The sequence below is a fragment of the Aquarana catesbeiana genome, linkage group LG03 (genome assembly GCF_042186555.1).
Source record: "Aquarana catesbeiana isolate 2022-GZ linkage group LG03, ASM4218655v1, whole genome shotgun sequence".
In the NCBI taxonomy this organism is placed as follows: Eukaryota; Metazoa; Chordata; class Amphibia; order Anura; family Ranidae; genus Aquarana; species Aquarana catesbeiana.
The window spans coordinates 214285779-214303499 of NC_133326.1; the positions used below are offsets into that span (position 1 = coordinate 214285779).

Genomic DNA, 17721 nt, shown 5'->3' on the forward strand with positions numbered 1-17721 from the left:
ATAACGTTTTGTATAGTGAGAGCAGTGATGGATGGTGGGTGTGCCCATATTACACTTTAGGCTGGCCATACATGGTTCAAATCTTGCCGGTTCAGCAGGAACTGACTGATTCTGTTAATGGGCAGGCTGAATGTACCAAGTTGATTCACTTGCGATAATCTCTGTCTTCTCCTGGTGGGGATGACTAACCCGCCCTCCCGACCGGAGAAAACCATTGCGGATTCCACTGTCTACACTGCCTGTATTGATGGAGAATTGTGCAAATTTCTTTGGTTGCAGGAAATACATTTTTGCACCGTGTATGGGCCAGCCTTAGAGTGGGAGGGGTCTAAAGGGGTACAGATAACGTGTATATGAAGCTAAAACACTTTTTTTCATTTTGGCTAGAGTAGGGAAGGGTTTCATCTCCTGCAAGTATCTTCCTTTTTTTTTTTTTTTTTTTTTTTTTTTTTAATCTGTACCATAGGGGAAATATACCTTAACTTCCTGTTCCAGAAGTGCAAAAGAATAACTTCATCTTTGGTAATGTTAATACAAAATCAGATCTTGCAATGTGCCACTACCCAAGATCTTATCACTGCGCCAAGGAAAAACCTAATGTAAATGGGGCAGTCACTTTAATGGAAAATTATGGAAAGCATCTGCCAAACACAGGTTATAAGTAAATAGTGGCGCTAAGTGTGCGATAACATAAACAGTAATCGTATATATTACACACCCAAAGATTAGTAGTGTATACAAAATATGCATGGGGACAAAAAGTATATATTAGTCCATAAGATGTGATATCCAATTCTGGGTGTTTTATTTATTTTTTTTTTTATTTTTACTGTGATGGATATTCAGTTGATTGAATGATCTGACACCACACCACATGATAAAACACTATCTCCACTCCCCAGTTAGATGTAAACTCACCAACACTATTTGCCTCAGATTCTCATGTTCAGCAAAAAGTGTTGCACCCCTCAGGGTTATGGATATCCCATCAATCATTCCAAGCACCCAGAGACCAGACTGTATCCATTATATTAAAAGGAAAATTAAACTCCTAATAGTGCAATAACCTTAAATGGAATTTATTAACGCACAGCCTAATGGTAATAACAAAAAGGCATATAAAACACGCATTAGTATGATTAATCAGATGCCAGGCGTAACCTAGTCACAGCGGACATAGACAGAACACCGTATCTCGCCTGACCAACAAGCCAGTACACACGGAGTGTCACTTCCAGTGGTGCGTGAACGTCGCTTCACGGTTGCCGTACAGAATTCTATGTGCACTAATTAGAGATGCACCGACATTTCGGCAGCCTAAAAGAGAAAAGGGTGCCGCTATTGCGACTTTTCAGCATTTTTTTATTTCTTTAACCAAAAATACAGCATGCAATATTTTCTAATGCCAACGAAAGCGCAGCGGACCAGTGTGAAGACATGCATCGAATTTTAAAGGGATGCATTTTTCTTGCGGTAAAGGTGCCGATAATGACCGACAATAAATTCATATTCGTTTAAATACAGGATATTAATTAAAAAGTTGAATAGACTACACTTTTATATAAATAAATACATTTTTTAAAAACTGACATTTCCAAAACGTCTTTCAGGACAGCACCCAAGAGATCATGGCTCCTCCTCCCACAGGAAACACCTCATCAATTAAGTCTTTAATTGGAGTCCTCCACGTTGCTTCGTCAGTTTTTTGTTTCCTCCAGCTGGAGGAACACCTCTGGTGGGAGCCATGGTCTCTCAAGGTTTTCCTGAGAGACACCGGTTCTCACCTGTTAAGTCTTTTTTGCTGGGAGAGTGATCCTCCCTCTTGCCTCTTGTTGGACGGTCCCATGGGCTCCCTCTTCCGTGCTCGGGGAGAGCCTGTACGCCTGGAAGTGCTGCTTCCTTTTCTTTTCAGACAGACGGCTGTCCTCCGTTCCCCGCTGGATGCCTGCATTGCGACTAAGCGGCGGAGGAGCAGCCGCCATTGTTCTGGTGGTAGAGGAGCGCCTCAGCCATGTCCTGTATAGGAGAAGCAGCGCTTCTGGGTCGCCGCGCGGCGTCATTTCCGGCTGCAAAGCGCAGAGGGAGAGAGCAGAGTCACCTGGTGCCTTAATTTCCGGTTCCAGGTCAGTGCAGCGGCGCTTTCGAATCTGGAACCGCCGTACATTTCACCATGTGTCCGCAGACAGCTATGGATAGTGATGCAGCGGATAAGGGGGCAAGCCAAGGCGCCAGTAAGGCTGAGGTAAGGGACTGTGTCCTCTATTACTGTGGGCCACTTTCTCCTGTGGGGGATTACTCACCTCCCCCCCCCCCCCCCCCCCCATCTCCCTGGGAATGTTTGTTGCAGTGGCTAGTGTTAGCATATCTGCCTAGCAACAGGGGACTTTAGGTGGTGGTGGTTTGCTGGGCACATGGAAGTAAGATGTTATCTTCCCTAGTGCACCTGGGTGTCTTATCTGCTGTGTAGCAGCCTTTTAAGCGTGGTTCCTTGTCTCTTTTCTGTTTGTCCAGGCCAAAGGTTCTGCCCAACCAGTCAAGAAAAGGTGCCCTGTCTGCAAGGAAAAATTAAACGATGTTTGGACCAAAATGCTTTGTGCAGATTGCATTGCAAATCTAGTCAGGGAGGAGTCTCCATCCACGTGTGGCGATTTGGTTACAACAATAAAGGATGAGCTCCGGGCCACCTTTCAAGCTTTTAGGTCAAACCTAAGAGAGGAACCCTCCAAAGGATCCCATGGTTCCCCAGCCATCTTCAGTACCCCAGGGAGGCTCCCAAATCATAATAGGGGTTCCGATATCCCAGGACACTTCCCAAGGGTCCGTTTCCCTCGCTCCCAGATGAAACAGATTCTGAGGAGGAGGAAAATGAAACAGATGCCGCTTCTAAGTACAAAATGTCGCTAGAAGAGGTGGGAGGACTCCTGAAATGAATCCATGCTACTTTGGGGATAGAGGAAAAGAAGGAACTCTCCCTACATGACCGCATGTATGCTGGTTTAGGAGATTCAAAAGGCCGTTTTTTTTTCCAGTTCATTCAATTATCACGGATATGATTAAGAGAGTGGCTGGAACCTGAGAAAAAGCCTTTGTGTTTTTTTTTTTTTTTTTTTTTTTTCCCCCCGGGCTCATAAGAGAAGATTTCCATTTGAGGAAAGTCCTGACTCTATATGGAACATAGTTTCCAAAATTGCACTCTGCCTTTTCTCAGGTCTCGAAGTCTACAGACCTTGCCTTTGAGGATATGGGCACTCTAAAAGAGCCCATGGATAAAAGGATGGATCTGCTTCTTAAAAGAACCTGGCAATCAGTGATGAAGAATCTAAAACCAGCAATGGCAACAACCTGTATTGCAAGAAATTTAGATCACTGGGTGAACCAGCTGAAGGCTCATGTTACACCAGATTCCACAAAACCGGAGATTCTAGACTCATTTGCAACTTTGTCTGCAGCAATATCATACGTTGCGGATGCTTAAGCAGAATTTATTCGCATGTCAGCCAGGTCAGCAGCTTTAACTAATTCTGCTAGGAGGGCCTTATGGCTGAAAACTTGGCTCACATGAATGGTCGGTGGGCCCAGGGCTCGTAGTCCACAAAAGATGCACTGAGGTCCTCAAATTGGAGTGAACTAAAACCTATAGAGATAGCCTTACTGACCTTTGCAGAAGAAGTCCAGAGACAGCATACTGTTTATGTAGGCACAGCGGTGGCCTACATAGACAGACAGGGGGGAACCAGAAGCAGAGTTCTGCAAAACCTAGCAAGAGGCATTCTAAGTTGGGCAGAGCGCCATACTCTATCCTTGTCCGTGGTCCACTTAAAGGGGACCCTAAACAGGGTAGCGGACTTCCTCAGCAGGAACCAGGTATTAGAAGCGGAGTAATCCTCATCACTCCCTTCTGGCCCAGAAGGCCTTGGTTTTCATCCCTTCTTCAGATACAACTAGAACTGTATTGGCACCTTCCGTTAAGAAAAGACCTGTTACAAGGTCCTCTGCTTCACCAGGAAGTAGCAAAGCTAAAACTCATGGCTTGGCTACTGAGGAGCAGCTCTTGAAGAGATAAGGTTTCTCGGATAGATTGGTGGCTACCCTCCTATCCAGCAGAAAGAAGGTTACAAGAGCAATATATTCCAAAGTCTGGAAAGTCTTTAACTCCTGGTGCACAGCATCTGACAGATCACCAAAACAAATTTCCTCTGTTCTGGAATTTCTGCAAGAAGGAGCGGACAAGGGCCTAGCAGTCAGCCCACTCAAAGTTCAAGTGGCTGCATTGGGGTATTTCTGGAAAAATCCATTTCGTCAGAACCCTTAGTGAGTAGATTCTTCAAAGCTCTCACCCAGTGGTGATCAAAAGTTGTCCAGTATGGGACTTATCAGTTGTTCTACAGGCCCTGACCAGGGAACCTTTCGAACCCATTAATTTAGCCTCCCTGAAATTGGTTACTTTAAAAAACAGGTTTTTTTTTTTTTTTCTCTTGTGGCTGTTAAAACAGCTAGAAGAGTCAGTGAGCTGTAAGCCTTATCAAACAGGGAGCAATTTCTTTCCATTTTCTCAGACTTGCTTGTTCTAAAAACGAATCCTAATTTTTTACCGACGGTCGCTTTGGTCCAGAATCGAACCCTGGAAATACTTCCTACCTTTTTTGTTCTAATCCATTGGGTAAGAAGGAAGAAGAGTTCCATACCCTGGATGTTAAAAGAGCAGTCTTGAGTTACTTTGAAACCACTAAAAACTTTAGATGTTCAGACGCTTTATTCATTTTATTTTCCGGTAATAAAAAAGAGGAACCATTGCCAGATGGTTGAGAATGGCTATCTCTGAAGCCTATTCCCTTTCAGGTCGAGAGAGTCCAGTGAATGTCCGGGCTCATTCTACAAGCGCTTCGGCGGTGAGTTGGGCAGAAAAAGCTGGCGCCGAACAAATCTGTAAGGCAGCTACTTGGTCAAGTCTGACAACCTTTGCCCATGATTATAGGTTAGACCTCATGACGGCTGGGGACCAGGCTTTCGGAAGAAAAGTCTTATAGGCTGTAGTCCCACCCTAAATGGAGTAAGTCTTGATTATCCTCTCGGGTGCTGTCCTGAAAGACGTTTTGGAAAAATGCAAGTTAGACTTACCGGTAACTTGTTTTCCAATAGGCTTTCAGGACAGCAGTAACCCGCCCTTTTTTATGCTGTTGCTGTAATACTATGATATAATTGTCGCTTATGTGTTGCAGCTGGGGCTGGAGGTTCTCTACAAACAACTGACTCCAATTAAAGACTTAATTGATGAGGTGTTTCCTGTGGAAGGAGGAGGAACCATGATCTCTCGGGTGCTGTCCTGAAAGGCTATTGGAAAACAAGTTACCGTTAAGTCTAACTAAAATTTTTTTTTTTTTTTTTTTTTTTTTTTTTTGGATTTCGGCACCAAAATTTCCATTAGGTTCACTAATGCAATCCCATACCATCAGAGATTCAGGCTTTTGAACCAAGACGTAAGGTCCCTCTCCTCTTAGTCCTCTTAGTTTTAAATGAGCTTTGGTCCAGAGAAGACAGCAGTGTTTCTGGATCATGTTCAGATATGGCTTCTGCTTTTGCATTATAGAACTTAGCATTTTTGGATGGCACAATGAACTGTGTTTATAGACCGTGATTTTAAGAAATGTTCCTGAGCCCATGCAGTGCTGTCAATCGCAGAATCGTGCTGGTTTTTAACCACTTGATGACCAGCGGGACATTGCTGGACTTCAAGTGGTTATACCAGGATAATGCCTGCAGCTGTGGGCATCTTGCTTTTTATTTTTTTATTTTTAAGGCCAACGGTTGGCTTTCTTGTAAAAGCAACTCTAGTAGCTATTTAGCACAGTATAAGGCTACTAATGTAGTAGGCAAGTATTTTGATATGGACAACCTCTTTTTTAAATCTGGAGGGATGGCTGGGGTGCTCAAATTGTTAGTCTGTACCACATACAGTCTGAAATTCCAGGTGGTGCTGCAGCAACTTCCTATCTCAGTGTTTCTAAACCCACAACAGTAAAGTCAGTCTGTATATGCAGTAAAGCAGGGGTGCCCAACCAGTGGCCCGCGGTGCCCTCTGATGTGGCCCACGACATCCTGCTCTGGGATGGCAGGTTGGCAAGCCCAGATTGTGGTTTGCCGACCCACCATCCCAGAGCAAGAGTGTTGTGAATGAAGCCGGCGGTAGAAGAACAAGTGGCTGCAGAGCCGCATAAGCCAATGCTTCCTGTATAGCGCCAACTCCTGTCACAGCCGGCGTGATACCAAATGCTCTCTAACTGGGACAGCAACACCTGACTATACCTGAATGGAAGACTGTTATTAAAGGTAAGTTTTACTAAAATCGTGTGTGTGTGTGTGTGTGTGTGTGTGTGTGTGTGTGTGTGTGTGTGTGTGTATATGGGGATATCTGTTCTGCAGTGGTTACTGGGCTGCTTTCAAACTGATCCACAGGTGCAGGTTCTGTTAATACCTGGGGGTTTGGTGCACTTCAGAAAGTGCAGCACCCCTGCAGTATATAATAGAAGGCTATGGCAAAGTACAGCTAAGCCACAGGTGCACTGAGCTGCACCCTTGGTGTGGGTAAACCATTAGGCTGCTTTTGACACGATCGATCCGACCCAATCAGACCTGTTCACCTCTATTGAACCACAGATGAAAATGGACTTATGGCCATTTACACCCACCTACCTCCCAATCTGATCTGCTAAAAAAAAAAAAAACAGAAGGGGGGGGGGGATCCGTCCCCTTCCATCTGGGCATATCGAAACAGAGGGCTCATAGTGTAGAGCAGGCTGTGTCAGGCTCATTATGACCGGTTACCAAGTCGCCTAAGTGGCCCTAGCTCTTCAAAAGGTTGGGCACCCCTGCAGTAAAGCATGCTTGTTATACTCACTCTGGAACCTAAGGGGTTAATCCTCCGCATTGTGTAGAAAGGCTGTATGATCCTGTCTTCTCTTCTCCCTCCACTGACTCCAAAACAGGTCTGGATAAGACCGAGTCTATGGAGTCAGGTGGCACATTCTCAGTTTGGTGTGTATTGCTAGAGGGTTGGTTTTTTTTTTTTTTTTTTTTTTTTTTTTTTTTTTTTTCATGGGAGAGTGGCCCTGTGCTGATCACATGTAATCGGCACTGTCCAGAGGGTCAGGAGTCCTGCATCCTGATAGGACAGTCAGTACAGTATGAAAACTCCTCCTTTAAGCTTTAACCAGACTCTGATAGAATTCACAAGACTGCTATATACTGCTGATGAGAAAAGGTATTTAGCAGTTTTTAGATTTACTAAAATAATTGCATTTCCACATTCTGGGTACTGTGGGAGAACAGCTATAGTGATTGCAGGGTCCTGGGTTTAGTAACTCTTTAAAGTAATTATAGTGGTCGCTCGTTTGGCACCTCCTGTCTTCTATAATTTTTTTTTTTTTTTTTTTTCTTGGTCAATACAAGACGCTGTGATTGGAGTGGCAGATGAAAGTTGCCCTGCCTTTTCACAGAACATATTCACTGAAAAGGATAGACTTATTTTGAAATGTAGGCGGTTCTGAGTGAGCGACTAGCTATACTCCACTGTATAATAGGAAGTCACTGCAGCATCACCCCGAAAATCAGTTTTAGACTGTTTTGTGAAATAGACCACTTCTGTTTGAACATCCCCAGCAGCTCTCCAGCTGTTAAATAACAATCATTGGAGGTTACCACACTAGCCCAATCTGACTTTCAAAAATCAAATTTTTCCTGGAGTTCAACTTTAATCCAATGCAAGCCATTGAATATAAGCCTGTAATTAATAGCTATGTAGTCCATTAATGGTTGTTTAAAAATGAACACTTTTTAACAGGCTGTTAATGTGAAATGTATGTATGTAAATTGCCGCTTGAAAACTGTTACTTTTTCTAATTAAAGATTTAATTTAAACAAGTTTCCAATGGGAAACTTAATTGCCAAATCCTGCATTGAAGGTGCATTAATGTTCTCTGTAATGAAAATGAGTTGATATATGAGTTTAATATGCTTTTCCCCCTTTATTGTGCAGTATTTTTTCAAAGAACAGAGTGCATGATGGGGCCCATGCACACTGCAGATCAAAAAAAAGCTGCATTTACAGCTCATATAATATTTTTATATATATTTTTGAGCTTCTATTTCTCTGCCTAAAAAGCTTGAAGCTTTTTTTTGTTCTCTTTTGAGTGTTTTTATTGAGCTTAAAAGAGAAGTATGGGTTTGTGGGTCACCCCCACCCCCCCGATTCCTGTGACATCAGCAGGGAGCGGACTTCAAGGATCCATAGGCGCCCAGCCAAATGAGCTTAGGCTGGACTTCTCCTTATTTTGAGTGTGGGTGTGTTTTTTTTTTTTTTTTTTTTTTTTTTTTTTTTTTTGCCACATGGACATCTTTTCTGCTTGAAAACGCCCCTTTATTAAAAAAAATAAGTTTGGTGTTTTTTTTTTTTTTGTTTTTTTTCTGCCTGTATATGCCTATAAACTCCTGAAAAAGCCATAGTGTGCATGGACACATTTGCTAACATGGAGGGGAGCTTCCAGACAGTAAAAATAAGGGCTCAAAAGCATGTAGGAGAAGCTTCTTTGAGATACAGTGTGCATGAGCCCTAACTGCTTTTGAACATGAGGCTTTTTCCGCCATAAATTCCTAAATTTTCTACTTTCCTTTTTTTCTTCTTTCCTTTTTTCTTCTTTCCTTTTTTTCTTCTTTCCTTTTTTTCTTCTTTCCTTTTTTTCTTCTTTCCTTTTTTTTCTTCTTTCCTTTTTTTTCTTCTTTCCTTTTTTTTTCTTCTTTCCTTTTTTTTCTTCTTTCCTTTTTTTTCTTTCTTCTTTCCTTTTTCTTCTTTCTTCCTCCTTTTTCTTCTTTCCTTTTTCTTCTTTCTTCTTTCCTTTTTCTTCTTTCTTCCTCCTTTTTCTTCTTTCTTCCTCCTTTTTCTTCTTTCTTCCTCCTTTTTCTTCTTTCTTCCTCCTTCCTCCCTTTTTTTTTTTTTTTCTTTGCCTGTAAGAGCCATTATTATTATTGTTGTTGTTGTTGTTCGCTATTTATATATGCAGCTCTTTAAAATGTAGAAGGGGGGGCACAATTTTATAATACAGTTCAATACAGAAGGTCCCTGCTCTTAGAGCTTACATTCTAAAGGGAGGGCAGTGGTGGTACAAAAGGTAATAGCTGCGGGGGATGATTTGATGGGGGTGGCTCGGGTACACTTCTTGGGTGGGTGTGGGAAAAGCTTCCCTGCATAAATGCATTTTTTCAGGGATCTCCTAAAGGTGGACAAGGTATAGGGGCTCATCGGACATACCGGGGCAGGGAGTTCCAGAGGATGGGACTCCTGAAAAGCCATAGTGTGATGGACACATTGGCTAACATGGAGGGGAGTTTTGAGGCAGAAAAAAATGAGCTCTCCAATGCAGATGCAGTGAGCCCTAAAGCTGTGCACAGATATAACCTATGCATGTAGCATAATCAAACATTTAAAGGTTCCTGAAAAAAAGTACATTTAACGTGGCAGTTTGCACATTTTTATGTACTGTGCAGGTAAACTGTCTATATTATATGTAAGAAATACAGGTTTGCAAGGGGAGGCATAATTTGCATACATACAAGATTTAAAGACTGATTGAGCCATGTTAAAGTGGTATTAAATTATATATATATATATATATATATATATATATATATATATATATATATATATAATATATAATTATAAAATTGTTTAGCTTTTAGCCCCCCTGTTCAAACTTTGTATCTGATACGGCACAATTCTGCACTTGTTTTCAGATTGCACTAAAATTGCAGCAAAAAAATAGTTAGCAGACTTGTGTTTTGTCACTTGGCAAACTTGCACTGAAAACCATGCAAGCTACTCCAAAAGGTGCACAAGCTTCCTTGGGGCATTTGTTGTGCGTTGGGCAGCCCATTCAGTTTAATAGGCCTCCCTGTGCGAGACCCGTGTAAACGTGCAAAGAAAAAGAGTAGGCACGTGTTTGAAGTGTGAGTGGGGCCTTACTGCCGCACTTGGCAGATAAAAATAAAGTAGAAAAAAGGCTGGCTGCATTGAGGGGGTTCATTGGAGCTTTAACCCTTTTCTTCTGTCTGTAAACCTCTGAGGCTTTGCTGGCACATAAACAGACATTTATCAACATTGCTCAGTGCTGAGATGACTATAAACACTTGGGGAGATGTACTAAAACTGGAGCACTCGGAATCTGGTGCAGCAGTGCATGATAGCCAATCAGCTTCTAACCTCAGCTTATTCAATTAAGCTTTGACAATAAAACCAGTTAATAAAAGTCAGTCGGTTACCCAGGACATCGCAGAGCTTACAGTACCTCCTGTGCACCTGTCAATTGACAAAACTTATCTTCTGCTTTCCTGCCCCACACCCTTGATTCTATCAAGTATTACCCTTTTTTTTAGGAAGGTACGATTTTACATGGGACTCTTTTGGGGGTTCCATGAGTAAGACAGATATGCTGAAGGAACTGTATGTTGGAATACTGTTTGTTCTTTTGTAGTAGGGATGCTTTAAATGAGCTCTACCTTGAAATGACAATTGTACTTTTTTTAATTTTCTTTATGCACATTTCAAGATTTAAAGAAATCGTACAAAAAAACCCCAAATGGTTGATTTATTTATTTTTTGGATCTATTCTTTTAACTTAAAATCTTCTCTGGCAGAAATTTTGATTGCAACCCAAGGTACAATGGAACATCTTTTTGCAATCATTCCATAGCATCACATTTCTTCTTCCTTACTACATAAAATATACTTTTCTCTTACAGTCTGTCGCAGCAAGTTTAATAATTCTTCCTTTGCCTTAAATTAAACCATGGAAAAAAATAACATTACTTCTCGGAAGATGCACTATTTGCGCAGAAAGGTATTCCGCAAATTTATCCTTGTTTTTAACTGCATCCTTGCATGTTACTTGAAAACGCATGTGTATTTGGGTTGTGCGTTTGTGCTGTGTTGGCAAAGCTTAAAAAAAATATGCTTTCTGGTTTCTAATGTAATGTTTTAATTTTACAGCAGAGCAGACATGCAATGGATACAGAAGAAACTAGGTTATCTCCTCAAAAAGTGACGGTGAGGGATAAGTATTGCCAGACTGATCATCGCCACCATGGCTGCTGTAATCAAGGTACCCTTTTTAATGTATGCATGCAATGATTTCATTTGTAGAGTAATTCAACGTGCCTGCCAAAAGGAGATTGTGTGGTGTAATGGTGAATCTCTGTTTTTGTGAGGAAATCATGGCTGCAGAAGCAAAAAAAAAAGTAACTGCAAACTGTAGTTATCTGCATAGAAAAGGATGCTTTAAAAATTAAATGATCCCTCTGCACACTTCATCAAATGTTATATGAAAGAGTTGGTTTTTAAAAGCGTGGTTCTCCCCTCTTCTGATTAATACCATTTTAAAGAGAAACTAGTTGCATATGTGTGGATAATTTTATATAAAATATATATAATATATATATATATATATATATATATATATATATATATATATATTCAGACTGCAGAAAATGCAGGCTTTAAGATTTTTAGCATTTCCACTCCAAGCAGTTGTATTATTAAAATAACACAGTACAGGACTTGTGTTTGCTAGACCATGGATTGTACGCAGGTTACCTTTACAAAAAACTTGCGAGGCCTGCCCCTATGTGCACTTATATGGCTCTATTCACTCTGTGAGACTCCCAATTGTTAGTGTCTTTAGGTGCTGTACCAGCTCTATGCTCCTGAAATATTTTTCCTTGTAAATGCTTTCTTCCTTCTTTTTTTTTTTTTTTTTTTGATTTATTTTTCCTTCTGACTCTTCGTCAAGATGAAGGGTGAATATGAATGTAGCGCTAATAAAAGCTGTGTGAGGCAGCTAGATAGTCTGAAAATTAAGAAGTGGTAATGATGAAAAACATGTGGATAAATGTGAAAAATCTGTGAATCTAAAACAATAACAAAACACTAATGAAAATGAAAGTGAATCTCAAACAAAAACAATGATGATAACAATAAATGGTCCGTCTAATGGTGGACAACTAAGTGTAAACAATAAAAAAAGGAAAATGTCTTGACAACTAGTGTCCCAAAAGATGAAGGTTTGTGGAGAAACCTGGGAGTCCGTCAGATAGTAAACATCTTCCAGTGGGCAATCGGAAACATCAAATATTTTGTTGACAGCAGATATCACAAAAAAAGAATGGAATGGGTACTCTTACCAGAGCGTGTGGATCTGGATGTCAGCGACACCAGATCAAACAAGCATGGATGGAAGCAGCACGGAGCAGATTCGGGTATCCACAGAAGGCGGCATCTAGCCGATGAACTGGTCATGGATGGAACGATCCTGGAAAAGCTGCCAGTATTTCTGAAAGTAGGTCAATTTATATCGAAGTAGATTAGCCACAAGCTGCAACAAATGTTCTGATGTACCACTGACTTGAATGAGCAAGTCAAGATGCTTATTATGCTGGGACATTTAGCAGATTCCAGGTCTGTACCCTTTGGTGTTACCTCATGGTCTGTATATAGACCCAGCTGTGTGGCCCTGGCCTGTAATATTTGCTTTGGCCAGCGTATCCTGAATTAGGTCATCTAATTAAATCATCTTGACAGTGACACAAAGTGCAATTTGTGTAGTTGGCAGGTTGACTAGCATTTCTATGGTTCCCAGATCCTTAAGACCCCTCGGGATATGCACACTGTGACGGATAACGCCTGGACCTGTAGTAGGTCCAGCGTCATGGATGGGCAAAGTTTCCCTGTGTCATGACACCAATTTCTGGCTTTTATTATGATAAACTGCAGTGTGCAGCTCACACTGCAGTTTTGTAGGCAGAAGAGTGGGGAGTTTATTCACTTTTATGTGGTTCCCCATTATACTTGTTTCTAAAATCTTTTCTCAGCATGAGCAATTAGAATTTTGGTGGTTTTACTCCTATCAAGACTTCAGCACGCCTCCTGGAAGAAGCATTCCTGCCCAACTTTTGTGCCAAAAATGTATACAATGCATACCACCAGCCATCTACTGCAGAGACAGGAACACAGTTTCTGTGTTTTAGAGGCTCCTGCACCTGGACATGCAAAACCCCATCCAGTTGAATGCTGTTCTGGGAGTAGCCCACTGTTGATACCTTCACTTGGCAATGGTGGATCACAGGTGCATGGGAGCTGGGATAAAAGGGTCAAATGACATATGACATACATTCTACGGGCAGCCTATAGGAAATTCAAAACACTGTTTTGGACGACATCTATTCCCTTTTCCCCAGGGCAATATCTTATGACACCACTTCCCTGCTTTGACTCTAGAACTGTTTTTCGCATGCACCATGCAGCCTGTCCTCCAGACCTTTCTAATGTCAACAGGCGAGGTGATTGTGTACCAAGATTGGGGGGGGGATAGGGGAGGATTTTTGCACAGCGCTTTATGCTACATCCTTCCTTCCTGATTAAGATCTTCGTTTCTCCTTATCCCCCTACCTTTCCTGCTGAGGCTTGCATAGAGGTTAAGGGATCCATCTGGGGAGCTCCGGCGGGTAGGTGAGGTGCCTTTTTACAGGTAAACACTGGTAGTATGGAAGGAAGCATGCATGCCTGCTGGGGGTCCCTACGGTCTACTGGTGGAATGGGATGGACGTCCTTTCCTTTGGTCCTCAGAGGTGCACTGGTGGTGATGTCACTGGCGGCTGCCTTCCCACTTCCTAAGGAGAGGATGTTGTATTGCAGCCATTTTCTCCAGGCTCGACCTATCCCAGGATGGGAGAACCCAGCCAAGGTGGCAACTCCTCTGAAGTCCACACACAAGCCATTCTACGGTAAGACCTGGGGTAAGACTGGAGTGCAGTATAGGTCCAGCTCTTTGAGGATGTGTACTTCCACCTTATTGGAGCTAGATAGACACGTATGTGTCAAAGGAGGCCTAGGCATTGTGCAAGGTAAGGGGGATAACCCATGTGGTCAGGCAAGACTGCTAGTCCTAGTGGTAGGGTATCCGCATTGCTTAGCCAGCACTAGCCCTACCAACTACGCTCAGGGGCAGGGTACCTCCCAATTTTTTTCCTTTTTGGAGCTCTACCTTGTTCGGTTTCCCTCGCTGGTTTGGGAGTACACAGTCAGATTTACAAAGTCAGGCTTGCTAGTGACCACTCCCGAACTGTCCAAAGGACATTGGTTTCCCCCAAGGAGTCAAAACTCTACATTTAACACCTGGAATTGGTAGCCATCTGATTTATCTCTAAAACACTGGACATCCTTGCTGCAAAGTCACCCAGTCATGGCAGAGTTGGACAGTGCCACAGCAGTAGACTACGTAAATTAGTAGGGGGCATCAAAAATCAAGCTGCCTTAAAAGAAACAAGTAGGCTGCTTTTCTGGGCAGAAATCTTACATTCCAACTCTCAGCCAGCCACATCCCTTGTGGGACAGTTGGCATGTGTACTTCCTCAGCTGCAAATGCATAGACCCTGGGAGTTGTCTCTGCACCCCTATATCTTTTAAAAATCTCCCTCAAGGGTGGGGAAAGCTAAATGTGGACATCCTGGCCTCCAAGTTCAACTACAAAGTGTACACATTTTATAGTCGGAACCAGTGAGCCTCTGTCCTTCACAGTAGATGCTCTGATGATTCCTCAGACTCCATTCAAACTGGTTTTTGCCTTTCCTCTAAAAATGTTCCCTCAAATGCTGTGTAAGATCAAGAAAAAGGGTACTGTGATTCTCACCAAATTGGCCCAGAAGGAAATGGTACACAGACATACTTGGACTTGACAGGCAAGCATTGGTCTCATGTGTGTTTTGTTTTGTTTTGTTTTTTGTTTTTTTTGTTTTTTAGTCTATTTAAAAAAAATAAACATGCAGGCCCAAGGCCTGCTTCTGTCTCTGACTTTAATGGCACGGCTGTTGAAACCAAAGTCCTGAAGGATGGGTTTTTTTTCTGACTTGCTCACACCTTACTCAGAACAGGAAAACCCAACTCACGCAAGATTCCCATTGCACATGGAAGGCTTACTTTGCATGGTGTGAAGACTGACTGCTTAAGGGATAAGTTCACCCTTGGGAACATGTAACATGTTCCTCCCTTTTTTTTTTTTTTTTTTTTTTTTTTTAAGCAGTACAGAGTACGAGAAGTTCCCCCGTACTAGCTGTCGCTTTTTGAAATCCGCTCGGCTGTGCAGGGCTCTGCCCACCGCTGTGTGTGTGTGTGTGTGTGTGTGTGTGTGTGTGTGTGTGTGTGTGTGTGTGTACAAGCCCAGACATCCTTTGCGGCTTTTGGCTTGTATAACTCAATGAACTACCACGGCGCTGTGGAGCACCAAACCGTGGTAGTTCATTCATGCTTCCCGTCGGTGTATCTGCTTGCCTGTATAGACACAGATACAGAAAGTTCTGCAGGAGACCTACATGGCACCAGCGACCTGCTAATTGCTGGTGCAATGCTTTACAGGCATGTAAAGCATTGGTTGGTCCTGACCAACGTCTGGCTCCGAGTACCCTCAAGGGGCAGATTTCAGCTTTTATCCATTCTCTTCCAGAAACCTCGTAATCGCTAATCAAGACTTTTCTTCATGGTGTTGCTCATATATAAATACCTGTGGGGGCAACACAATGACTTGGTGGTTAGCACTTTTGCATGACAGTACTAGGATCGTTGGTGCAAATCCCAACCACAAGACGTCCTATGTGGAATTTGGATGACCTCCCTTGCCTGTCGAGAACAAGGTGTCCTTTTGTTCTGCTTGTAGGTCCTCATAGAGGATGCCTGCTTTTCACTTTACAAATGCCAGTTAAATTGGACAACCTATTTACTTAGTCCCCACAGGTGCCCCCCATCCCCCTCAGGGCTCCTTCAACCAGGGGTGTTGGTGTCTCTTTGGCCTCTCTGTATCCCAGATTCACAAAGCCACCACCTGTTTTTCTGCTCACATGTTCTCCAAATTTTATCAGGTGGATGTTCAGTCCTCTGCTGATGCAGGCTGTTTTATCAGTGCTTTTTAGGATCTTTGATCCTTGGGATTTTTTTTGTGGGCCCACTGTTAGTTCTGTTTTATGTGCTGAACGATTAAGATAATGGGCATTCTGACTTGCCTGTAAAGTTCTTATCTTGGAGAACAGTAAAGAACACAGACCCCCTGCCCTTTGTGAATTGATCACTCCTTATTGCTTGCAAAAAATGATAGGCCGTGGGCTATGAATATTTGAAATGGCAAATTATTGTATGAAATTCTTTATGCCCTTTAGCACTGGCTGAATGCTTTAGTCAAAGTTGTGACTACCATCCCTGGATGACTGGTAAAGCGTACCTGTTTAACCTGTGGTGCAAAACCATATACTTAAAGCATATCTAAAGCCAAATCATCCTCTGGCATGGTTTAGCACTCTGCACACTACAGGGAACCTAGTATCCAAGCTAGTTGGAAGTGTAAAGGGGAGGATGTTCAGCATGCATTTTAAACTATGCCCCCTCACATTGACCATTGACTACCCCCCAACCTTGTCCATCCAGGGCACCTTCTCTGCAAGATGCAGGATCCAGATGGCCTTTCTGCACCCTATTCTCTGTAGCGTCCTCCTCTGTGTGGATGGGGGGCAACAAAGCCTACTGAACAGTTCTGCAAAAAGCTCATGGTCACTGAAGTGACCATAAGCTTATAGTAGGAGGAATGCAGGTCAGCTGGAAGCGTACTGTAGATCCTGGTTGCAGAAGGGATAAAGTGCAACATGAATGAAAAACATTAGCAGGTTAAAGGATGGTATACTGTAGCTAAAGGCAAAACCCTCTTTTTTTTTTTTTTTTTTTTTTTTTAAACAGTGAGGAAGACTAAAGCTGGCAATAGATTGACATTTTGAAGATCTAACAATCCACTTCTCATGCGCTGGCCTGTTGAGATATTTTGCTTCGATCATCGATGCAACAAATTGCCTGCAGAACCGAATGAAGGTAGTATTGGGCACTGTGAGCCTTGTAACCTTGCTCCATGCCAGTCTAGTAGGCCCTGCCAAGCTTGACATAGCCAGTATGGATAAATGGGAGTAATCTACGTGGTGATTCAAAAGACTAACTTCAATGCTCAGTGGAGATGCCTAGCGGCATAGGCGTCGCCAGGGGGTGGCTATCGAGGCCGGAGCCCCGAATGTGTAGCCCATAGCCCCGAGTCTGGTGGAGGAGAGACTAGCAGGCATGTACTGACACTGAGCCATCGGACTGCCACCCCCCTCTGCTCCTCTGACTTTGCACCCCCCCCGCCCCCCCCCAAGCACTCACCTCTTCTCCCTGCTTAGTTATGCAGCATGGCTGCATACAGACACGATCCTTAGGAGTGGACACTGAGAAAGCAGCCGCACACAGCTGTGACATGAACTTCCTCAGCACTCGTTCTCTTGTTCTTTCCTTCCCCCGCTCTCCATCCTGTCTGCTGCCGCGAAGAATCTAGATGAGAGCGGGGGAAGGAAAGAACAAGAGAACGAGTGCCGCAGAAGTTCATGTCACAGCTGTGTGCGGCTGCATGTCTTCTGGATCGTATGATGAGCTTCTCAGTGTCCACTCCTAAGGATCATGTCTGTATGCCTGTCTGTGCACTGTCATGTCTGTATGCAGCGCTGCATATCTAAGCAGGGGGAGGAGGTGAGCGCTGGGGGGGTAGAGGAGCACGGGGACCATCAGAGCACATGTGGGACCAAAACAGCATACGGGGGATCGGCGGAGCATTCAGGGGA

General features: G+C 43.0%; 1 protein-coding gene across 3 annotated transcripts in view; it reads left to right on the top strand.

Annotated features, from left to right (window-relative positions):
• ZNF800 (zinc finger protein 800) overlaps positions 1-17721 on the top strand; it is a 75818-nt gene that overhangs the window by 20388 nt on the left and 37709 nt on the right. Inside the window, exons 2-3 of one of the 3 annotated variants that reach the window (XM_073619760.1) lie at positions 10789-10886; positions 11036-11147. In XM_073619760.1, the coding sequence (XP_073475861.1) occupies positions 10836-10886; positions 11036-11147 (163 nt within the window). In that variant the 5' untranslated portion in view covers positions 10789-10835. The remainder of the gene's footprint in view (positions 1-10788; positions 10887-11035; positions 11148-17721) is intronic. The other 2 variants (XM_073619761.1, XM_073619762.1) reach the window with 2 other exon arrangements.